Source organism: Spodoptera frugiperda, chromosome 19, assembly GCF_023101765.2.
Source record: "Spodoptera frugiperda isolate SF20-4 chromosome 19, AGI-APGP_CSIRO_Sfru_2.0, whole genome shotgun sequence".
NCBI classification, from domain to species: domain Eukaryota; kingdom Metazoa; phylum Arthropoda; class Insecta; order Lepidoptera; family Noctuidae; genus Spodoptera; species Spodoptera frugiperda.
Genome location: NC_064230.1, coordinates 3,394,722 through 3,405,446, shown reverse-complemented (window position 1 = coordinate 3,405,446; position 10,725 = coordinate 3,394,722). Strand labels below are relative to the sequence as shown.

The following is a 10,725-nucleotide window of genomic DNA, read 5'->3' as shown; positions in this document are numbered from 1 at the left end:
ATTACTAATTATGTTGATTTAATTTATACATGCATTTATTTCCTCTATTAAATGCTTTATTTTATTAATTTCATAAGAGGTTTTCCCTATAATCCAGTTATCTGAATATTCCAATAATCCCGCTTTTAACACATTGAACGCCGTGGTGGTCACCGGCGATCGACGTTAGCGGAGGATTTGCCTTCAACAGTTTTCTATTGGCAGTCAAAGACTTAATAGTGCCGGATTAGTGAGATTATACTGTATAAGAATTTAATATAAATCCCAATATTAGGTATAAAACTAACATAATTGTTTCTTAATCCTATTTTTATATTTGCCACAAATATGATTTACCATCTGATACTGTCTATTGAACCCTTGTTTACACTGCTCACAGTAAAACTGCTTTGACCGTGTATGCCTCTCCCTGATGTGAGCAATCAAACTCTTTTTCAACATCTCCTTGTTACAATAATCACAAATAGCTTTGGAATACTGAGACTTATCTTTGCTTGCGATCACTGAAGACATATACTCCTTAAATCTATTGGCCTCTACGTTGTCTGTGGTTATTTTTAAAGCATTTGATTTTGGAATCTTTTTAATGTTTAAAATGTTGTTGTTTACCTTTGTCATCTCGACGCAAACTTCTGATTCTAGAACGCGTTCTACCCAGGTCTCATTCAGTTGTTTTTGAACAAAAGTTGGTTCATTTTCTTGAAAATTGAAATGCTTCTTCCTTATATGGTATTTCAGTAATCTCTCCTCACAGAAACTGGTGTCGCAGGCTATACATTTATACTGTTGCTGCGGCTGAGTGAAATATTCATCGTGGACTTTTAAATGGAGGATTAAGTTGCGTTTCTCAACGAAGCCGCGATCACAATGGTCGCAGATGTACATTTTCTTCTTTCCCGTATGAGAGCTTACGTGTTTCATATACGCATCTCTTCTAAAATACTCGTTAGAGCAATATTCACATTGAAATCGTGATTTCACAAGCTTGTGTTGGTATAAATGGGCTTTATACTTGAATGAACTGCCGATTACGACTTTCTTACATATTTCACACTCTGTTTTCTTCTTTATAGTTCCCGCTCCTTTTGTTTTTGTGCTCATTTTGTTTGAAAAATAAAGAAAATAAAGCGAAAATTAAGATTTTTGTGAACAAAAATTGAAGCAAAATAAAAATACAGTCAAAACATAAATTTTGTTTGTGACAGTGACAGCCTGACAGGTTATGTCATTTCTTGTCTTCTACGTCAGCTGTGAATGTCATTTGTGAGTGAGATAGCAACATCCAACATTAAGGGAATGAAAGAGGCTACCCATTCTCATGAATGCTTGAAATACCCTATATGAATAGCTCTGGAACGCACAAACAAATTTTCCCACTTATTTATGGAATTTTTGATATTATTATATTATTATCCATTATAATAACTTATTTTGGAATAATTTTTTGATTTTTAATAGAAGCAAAGGTATTTAGAGGATAAGGATAAAGGATGAGTTTCAGGAAAACAATAAACATTTTAACAGAACATTTTATTAACTGACTTAAAAATATTTTACAACTAAAAAAAGTAACGTGTTTGTTCAACATAAAATACCTACTATTTTGACTTTCATTGATTTAAATCTGAACTTCTATACTTTCAATAATAAGATACCTATATAAAAATATAAAATGTATTCACTATTTCACAAAAAATTATTTATTCTAAACATACAACTTTCAGCATAGCCGTAATCCTTAAGGCAAGCTAGGCGCGTGACTAGTGTCCTAGATTACAGTAGGGCGCCGCGAAACGCGCTAGAGATAAACAACATCTATTTCTTTGCTTTATAATGTACATCATCACACTCCCTCAGTTTCTGAGCGGCCTGTTCAGGCGTTAAATCTCGTTGAGACTGCGCTAACATTTCATATCCGACCATAAACTTTTTGACAGTTGCCGATCTAAGTAGAGGCGGTAGGTAGATGGCGTGCAGAAGCCAGTGGGGGGAGTCGCCTGGGGCAGCCGATGGACCTGTTGGAGCGCCTGAAAATGGGATAGAGAATTAAATAATCTGTGAAAATGCTCTGATACGTTAATATGGGATATTTTAGCCCCGAACTGGACTAATTACATGGTTAATTTCTAGGAATCCACCACCTTCATTTAAGTGCCCGATAAACTTATATGACAGTACATACACGTTTTTAATTCAAAGTTATCCGATACATAGCGGATATCCAGACATTGTGAAGCAAGTCCTTGCTAAATTAATTATTATTATGTTTTCGGGTTATTCACGTAATTATTTGACGAGGAAGTCGAGTAGTTTCAAGCCATGCTAGAGACTCATATTCATGAGCAGCATTCCGCGACACACAACGCGGTGACTCGACGCGGTGTGAGCATGGCTTGGAACCAGTCGAGTTGTGTGAGAAAACCATACCTACTAATTAATAAACTATCTGAAGTAAGTAATCTGAACTCACCATGAAATCCCATACTATAAGGGAAGCTGCATTTAAACAGATTATCATATCTAATATTCAGCTGCTTCATGATCTCCGCTAGCGATCGTTTCTGTTCGTCAGTGAGGTCTGTCATTCGCTGCGGCTTTCCATTTATTGGTAGAAGCATGGTCTCATACGGCCATACCGCCCAGTATGGGACTAGCGCTACCCATTCTGCGTTCTGGATTACTACACGTTCCTGGAATGATGAAAAAGAATATGTATTACTAGCTACCTCCGCGCGGTTTCACCCGCTCTGCACGGCTCCCACTGGTCATAGCGTGATGTTTCATAGCCTATAGCCTTCCTTGATAAATTCACTACCCAACACAAAAATAATTATTCAATTCGGACCAGTAGTTCCAAAGATTAGCGCGTTCAAACAAACAAACAAACTCTTCAGCTTTATAATATTAGTATAGATTATATAGGTATTGCTTGTTTTAGAGGTGGCCAAAGATGTCTTTTATCAGAGGGCTTAGTACGTATCACATTAATTTAGCGCTCTGATTGCCCGGTTTGTATTAACCAAGCAATCAGAGCGCTGAACGCGCTTTCATTGGTAGTAAAAAATAATCAGTTTAAAATGATTGGTTTATTCGAGCTGGCCAATCCGAGCGCGCTCTCGTTTCAATCTCTTTAAACGTAAAACAAATTCATACAAGGGTACAGAGGGCTTAGTACGAATTTGCTTTACGTTTAAAGTAATCGAAACGAGAGTGCGTTCTCACGTGTATGTGAACTTATTTAAAAATTCCATTACCTTCTTGACCATTTCTTCTTTCAAATAATCGAGCAGCAATGGACGTTTGAACTTGATAAAATACTCCTTCTGGCATCTGTGAATAGGCAAAAAAATTAATAGTCGCTAATCTGCAGAAGTTACTAAAAAAAAGAGGAATATAGAGAAAGAGATAGTTTTTTTTTTAATGTTATAAACGGGTAAAACAGCAGGCGGATCACCCAAGTAAGCAATCGCCGCCGTCTATGGGCACCCGAAACACCAGAGGCGTTACAAGTGTGTTGCCGGCCTTTTGGGGGTTAGGAATTTAAGAGTTGTTGGGGAATCGTGAATTGAGAAGATTACGTAATTGAGCCTTCGGTAATCTCACTCACACAACGAAACACAACTCAAGCGTTATTTCACTTCGATTTTCTGTGAAAAAACATTTCCCCTCTCTAGGATTTTCTCTTGCATCGTGGGTGCGTTTACAAACATATAAGTTGGTTTACAAACAACAATTTGTGGATCACACAGAGTCGCTCCATGCGGGAATCTGACCCAATACACGTTACGCCGCAGCCAATGCGCCAACCGTGCAGTAAAAGTCAAATAAATAAGTAAATAATTCCCATGCTTCGGCACTGCTGGGCCGGCTCGACCGGAGTGATACCGAAAACCGACGTGAAACAACGCAACGTTGTGTTTCGTTGTGTGAGTGAGTTTACCGTAGGCCCAATTCCCCCTTCCCAATTCCCGATCCCCTAACAACTCTTAAATTCCTAACCCCCAAAAGGCCGGCAACACACTTATAATGCCTCTGGTGTTTCAGGTGTACATGGGCGGCGGCGATTGCTTACCATCAGGTGATACGTCTGCGCAATTACGGCATGTTCCATAAACAAAAACCAATCCTTACCTCTCTTTCACTCGAGGCTCATTTGGTAAGTAGCTGGACGCCCATATCTGACAGTGGGGGTGCGGGTTGGAGCACCCCATGATAGCGCCCTTGTTCTCAAAGATTTGCACCCACGTGTACTTGCGACCCAACTCTTTAAGCTGGTTCACCCACCTGGAACACGAAAGTAATAGTGTGACATGGTAATTAAGCATTAGGACTTAAAAATCTTACTGTATCTTAGAATAGGAGAGGGCATTAATAAACGGAACGGGTAACAATTAGGCAACATCTTGTTTAATTCGTCCAAGTCCCGTCCTTACAATAGAATTAATGACAAAATTACAAATTTTTGTTTGCGCCGCGATGCACCGTATTGCCTTCGTGTGCAGATCACTCACGTAAGACCTCGCGTAAAGGTAAGCGTCCACAGGCCCGCATCGTATGCATCGCACGCATCGGACGGATCGCATCAAACGGATTAATTGTTCAAACTGCGTTCACTGTATCGGCAGCGTTCGGATTACCGACGCGAGTATCAGCAATCGGATTGCCGATGCCACTTTCACTCGGATTTTTGGCATCAACATTCCGTATGACGTCATCAGTACGCATCGCATGTAGGCATTGCTGATGATGCGGTCCGTACGATGCGGATCAGTGGACGCAGTTGTATGAGTTTCTATACAAGACAAACTAAAATCCGTTGGGTGCGATGATAATTAGGTTATTTAAAACTTACTCGTTAACAACCGCTAGAATCTCGTCGACAGTCATCAATGGTATGGTCATTGTAGAGTCGGGATGGAAACACATCACTCTGCAAAGGAAGAAACAACACATCTTGTTATATAAATAAAGAATAATGTGCTATACTGGGGTGCTTTTCCACCAGAGATGTGCTATGAGATATGTTACGAAGATGTAATAGCGAAGCTGTGAAACTATGTGACCGTTTCCACTGATACTGAGCTATGTAGCTGAGCAAGAAAGATGCGAAGCCATCCATACGCTAAGTCTACTACGCGTGACGTTGCGCTATTTTCTTTAAGTGGGAGAACCATGCTTCGGCACGAATGGACTGGCTCGACCGGAGTGATACCACGGCCGAGCAGAAAACCGACGTAAAACAACGCATGCGTTGTGCTTTGTCGTGTGAGTGAGGTTATCGGAGACCCAATTACAACCCTTCCCAATCTCAACAATCTCCGTTTTCTTTTAACAACCCCCAAAAGGCCAGCATCGCACTTGTAACGCCTCTGGTGTTTCGAGTGTCCATGGGCAGCGGCGATTGCTTACCATTAGGCGATCCGTCTGCTCGTTATACTATAAAAAACCCAATTTTAAATATACCAGATGCAAAAATGATTACAAATACATACCTGCAGGTTCCCTTAGCAGCTGAGGACCTAAAGAGTGGGTGTTCAGACGGAGGTGGATCCGGCACGCGCTCCAGTAACGCCGGGAAGTCATTGGGGAACACGTATGTTGACGTATAGTTCGGATTACGCTGAAAATTCATATACTTAATTCAAATATTATGGAAAGCGGCAAGAAGGTTGGAAGATCGCAGTTAAACACATTGAAGGCCGTGGTGGTCACCGGTGACCGACGTTAGCGGAGGATTTGCCTTCAACAGTTTTCTATTGGCAGTCAAAGACTTAAAGGTACACGTGGACAGACCCGCATGGTACGCATCGCACGCAACGGATTTTAGTTTGTCTTGTATAGAAACTCATACAACTGCGTCCACTGATCCGCATCGTACGGACCGCATCATCGGCAATGCCTACATGCGATGCGTACTGATGACGTCATACAGAATGCGTACGATGTGGGCCTGTGGACGCTTTACCTTAAAGGTTTAGATTATTATCAGTGAGCGCTGCTGCCCAGTCTCTGTCAAATCTATAGTATTCTAATCATACGACATCTACGTCGTGTTTAGTTGTATGCGTGAGGTTACCAGAGGCCCCTCTCGTCCACCACATCCTTAATCGATGATATTTCAAAATTGGCTTCCGAAATCCCCAAAAAATTGGTAACGTACTTGTAGATAGGTACTTAATATGGCTCATAGTGTTGTGGGTATCCATTGTTAGCGCCGATTGCTTACCACCAGATGAGAACCTCGTTTGCTGAGCTATTTCATAAAAAAAACACGCCAGGTTTTCTTCTTTAAAATCTTCAAGACTTACCTGCCCACTAGACCGTGTGGCTCCTGGTAGTAAAGGATTCAATGGATCAGGTGGCTGATCATCAGGAGCCGCCTCAGTCTGTCCACTCCAGGGTCGGAGACAACGATGAGGGGAGACGAGCACCCATTCATCTTTTAAGGGGTTGTAGCGAACATGCTGATGTTCTGGTGAAGGAAAGCAAAGAGTCGTGTGATTTTTCTTTTAATTCTTAATAGGATGGCGTTTGACCACCACCTCGCCTGATGCCTTATATACCTCTATCGCTTCATTAATAGTCATCAGTTTTTTCAGTCAACAGTCATGTATGCTCGTCGGTTAAGGGTACTTTTCATTTGTCCCTTCTTTAAAATATCGCTAAGTTGGTTTAGCCCATTTAATTTGTGGCCAATCTGGTCGCTATAGTCTAAGGCGCCCTCTACCGACGGCCCCATTCAAATCCGCCTTATAACTATATTTCTTTCGCAATCATCAACTCATCCATCCTTTCTACTTGATACACAATATAATAAAATACTTTAAGGTAGGTAATACATATCCGGAGCTGCGGTCTACCTAGCGGGTTTACTGGAGTTTTCCGGTTTGAAACGCAGGAGTAGGAACGGGGTGGTTTTAGTCAGTAAGAGTCTGACACTCACTCTCGCCTCGCCTGGGGCGAGAGCAGTCATTGGATGACATTGCCCCCTTAAAAAAGGGAGGTAATATACATACCTACCGTTACCACATCCATATCAAATTAAAATGATATTTATACGCAAGAATTGTGGCTGAAACTATTATTCGTAGAAGAATGTAGCGAAGCACTAACACTAAGAGTGACTTTCCAATATTTCTTGGAAAAAATCGAGTTATTTTTATCCAAGCTAACGTAAGTAGCGGGAAAAATCTTTAATTTGACATTATAATGACACTTGCACGACATTTTACAAAGAGTAATTTTACTTATTTATTTAACATTCTGTTGAATGAGTCCGGCTTCCAAAGTAGTTCTAATTCAAAAGTCTTTTTTGAGGTAGGAAAATCATTCTAGGCAGGTTACAGGCAGTCCACAGCTCTCTAATTAAAATCTAACTACTCATCGGCCGGTTGGAATTGACCTGCATACAGCGACTCCCTGCAGTCTTATCAGGTCGTCAGTCTTTGTGGGTGGACGTAGTCCCTACACTGTGCTTGCCAACAAGTCTATTTAGAAGTCATTGCGGGAGGCCTATGTTCAGCAGTGGACGTCCTGTGGCTGATATGATAATGACGATGAACTACTCATTAAAGACGTTGAAATAAAGCCACATCCGAGTGATGGGCAGTAGTTTAACTACGTAGATGAAGGTCTTAGGCCCCTGCTCACGATTTAGGCTCTTTTTTGAGGGGATAACATCATCCAATTACGTCTCCCGCCTTGGGCGAGATAAGAGGGAGTGTCGGACTCTTACTGACTAAAAACTACACCGTTTCTACTCCTGCTTTTCGAGCCGGAGCCCCGGTAAACCCGCTAGGTAGTCCGCAGCTCCAGATCGGCTTTAACCCTACTGGGCCCCATCTGTAGTGGTCTGATGGCTCTTTAAGGCGCGCACGTTGTTCCAGCCTCGTGTATTGACACTGAATAACCTTGCTGGACCCGGCAGATGATGATAATGATGATGTAAATGTTTGTTTTTTCTATAACGTCAAGCCTTTAGTCCCCGAAGGGGTAGGCAGAGGTGCACATTATGGCACATTATTCCACCCACATTTCACAATTTATGTTGGAAGGCCCATGTAATAGGTGGTGAGCCTATTGCCATATCCGTGCTACAACTGAGAAAATTTTGAAAATCCGAAAAAAGCCCAGTAATACTTCGCCCGACCCGGGAATCGAACCCGAGACCCCTTGCCCGGCAGTCGCACTTGCAACTACTCGGCCAACAAGGCGGGCAGATGATGTAATTATATTTACAGTAAACTTACACAGATCCGGAAGCTATCGTTATTTTGCTACATTTCAAATGAGTTAGATAATAAATGAGACCTTTGAGATAAACTGTAAACAACCGAGGATGTAGATAGCAAAACACGAGACCAAAGAGTTGTGGAGAGTAAATATTAATTAGTATAACATCACGCCTTTTGTTTGCTGAAGAAATAAGCAGAAGAAGTAAAAGTCTGAAGCAGGATTCGGTCTCTGCTTCCCTTACGTAGAAGTAAGCAGAAGAGTAAGAGTCTAAAGCATAATGGAGAATATCTTTACGTAAGAACATGCCATTTTTAACATGCTTTTATTAGCTTGGGTTGTTAAAGAAATGTTTAGTGAGGTGCTTTCTTTTTGAGGGGGAATAAATCTTCCAATGACATCCCTCTTGGGCGTTAAGGAGAGTCAGACTCTTACTGACTAAAAACCACCCCGTTCCTACTCCTGCTTGTTAAGCCGGAGCCCCGGTAACCCGCTAGGTAGTCTGCAGTTTCGGAACATATGCCATATTTTTTTATTTGGTAATTTATTTATTAAAATTATTACTGAACTGGAGTCATTTTTGTAACTCTGAATCTTTAAATGTTATTCATATCTGAAAATAACGACAAACATACTACAGATTGTGTGATTATTGACGTAACTAAAATATTGTGTTGTGTGCCATTTGGTAATGGCATGCGTGCCGATCACATCTAATCCCTATCAAACTATTTTTTTAAGTGGGCATTTCATATGGATATCGAATCTGCGACACGTCGTTTAGATTAGCTTTTTCCTTTAGGTTTATAAATAAACTAACTAAATAACTCCTACCAGCGGCATCAAGCGCGTTCCCGTGAGATAAAAAGTATCCTATCACCTAAATCCGTTCAGTAGTTTCCGAGTGATTGACGGACAAACATCCAAAGAAACATACGTTCACGTTCACTTTTATAATATTCGTGTGATTAATTACCTTATAATAATAGGCTCCTCCTATTACATGGGACTTACAACATAAATCGTGAAAAATCGGTAGTTATAATTATTGTACATTGTACAGCGGCATTACGTGCCATAATGTGCACCTCTGCCTACCGCTTCGGGGATAAAAGGCGTAACGATACATATATAATAATTAAACTACCAATAGATTTAACAACTTGCACATACCTACTTTAATAAATTAATACTCGCATTGACCGATCAAGCTAAAAACAACTGCGTGAAATGAAAACAGCTACAGATTAAAAACGAAAACAAACAACTGTCAAATAAAAAAAATAGTGCTTAAAGTACGTAATGAATAAATCTCCTACCTGTAGGCTTAAATTCTTGCATTATTATAGAAAATTGCTTTAAATAAATCGATTAAAATTACGGATAAAAACACGCGTTCGATCACTGTGCCGCCAAGGGCATTACTGGAGCAATGTAAAGATTATTATTGAATTGATAACAATGCTTGTTTAACGTCAGCGAGTAAATTAAACAGACGTGAAGTTAGGTAGGAATATTACAAGCCAGATGTTTGATGATGTGAAACTGTGAGACCGTTTCCCCTAATAAGTAGCTAACACCCGAATACTCAAACGCTACTCAATTTTAAGTTGTACTTAAATATCGTGCTATCTCTGTAATTTTATAAAGAATTGATAGTGGAACTACATTTGGGAGCGTCTTAAAATTGAGTAGCGTTTAAGTATTTGAGCATAAGCTATGTAGCTGTGCGAGAAAGATGCGGTGCTCGAGTATGCGATGTATCAATAGTGGGGAAGCCATAGCACACATCTTTCCATACAAAAAACCTTGCTTAACTGAGTCCGTTTGCGGCGCGTCGCATTCCACGCGCGCCTCAAAGATCCATCAGACCACCACAGATGACTTCTCCCGCCTTGGGCGAGATGAGAGCGAGTGTCAGACTCTTACTGACTAAAAACCACCCCGTTCCTACTCCTGCTAGGTAGTCCGCAGCTCTGGATTATTTCTGTCGCTACCAATTCTTTATAAAATGATAGAGATAGCACGATATTTAAGTACAATTTAAAATTGAGTAGCATTTAAATATGCGGGCAATATACTATTTTTTATTCCACGGGAACGTGGACGAAGCGGCTGGCAGAAGCAACTTAAACAAGTTTTCGCATTTATAATTCAGATATAATATAATAAGATCGGGCAGTCCTATCTACAATAATCTTAATCTATGTTAGCTATATAATATTAAGATGTTAATACTTTAATAGCTTGTATGTAGATACCATCCATTTATCTATCCACTGTTGTATATCGAACGATACTTTCTATACAAAATACGTGTATTTTAGCTGAACATTAAAATAATAAGTTATTTTGCCGATAAATACCTACCTTTGTTACCGGATACATTTCGGAGAGTGCGGGAGATTTTTTTTTCTTTTAAAAAACTTTGCCCCACTTTAGGATTTTCTCCTGTGTCGTGGGTGCGTTTACAAACATACAATTTTACATGTA

At 40.3% G+C, this 10,725-nt stretch overlaps 2 protein-coding genes across 2 annotated transcripts; both read right to left on the bottom strand.

Annotated features, from left to right (window-relative positions):
* Nucleotides 1–282: 282 nt before the first annotated feature.
* On the bottom strand, nt 283–885 carry LOC126911786 (zinc finger protein Xfin-like). Its single transcript, XM_050700634.1, has one exon. The coding sequence runs from the start codon at nt 883–885 to the stop codon at nt 283–285; it is 603 nt and encodes a 200-aa protein (XP_050556591.1).
* Nucleotides 886–1,513: 628 nt separating this feature from the next.
* On the bottom strand, nt 1,514–9,711 carry LOC118281232 (probable galactose-1-phosphate uridylyltransferase). The gene is made up of 8 exons (XM_035601802.2): nt 9,552–9,711; nt 6,309–6,472; nt 5,493–5,620; nt 4,853–4,930; nt 4,132–4,284; nt 3,255–3,330; nt 2,471–2,690; nt 1,514–2,027 (listed from the first exon to the last, which is right to left on the bottom strand). The coding sequence occupies exons 1-8, from the start codon at nt 9,571–9,573 to the stop codon at nt 1,816–1,818; spliced, it is 1,053 nt and encodes a 350-aa protein (XP_035457695.1). The 5' UTR covers nt 9,574–9,711; the 3' UTR covers nt 1,514–1,815.
* Nucleotides 9,712–10,725: the final 1,014 nt, after the last annotated feature.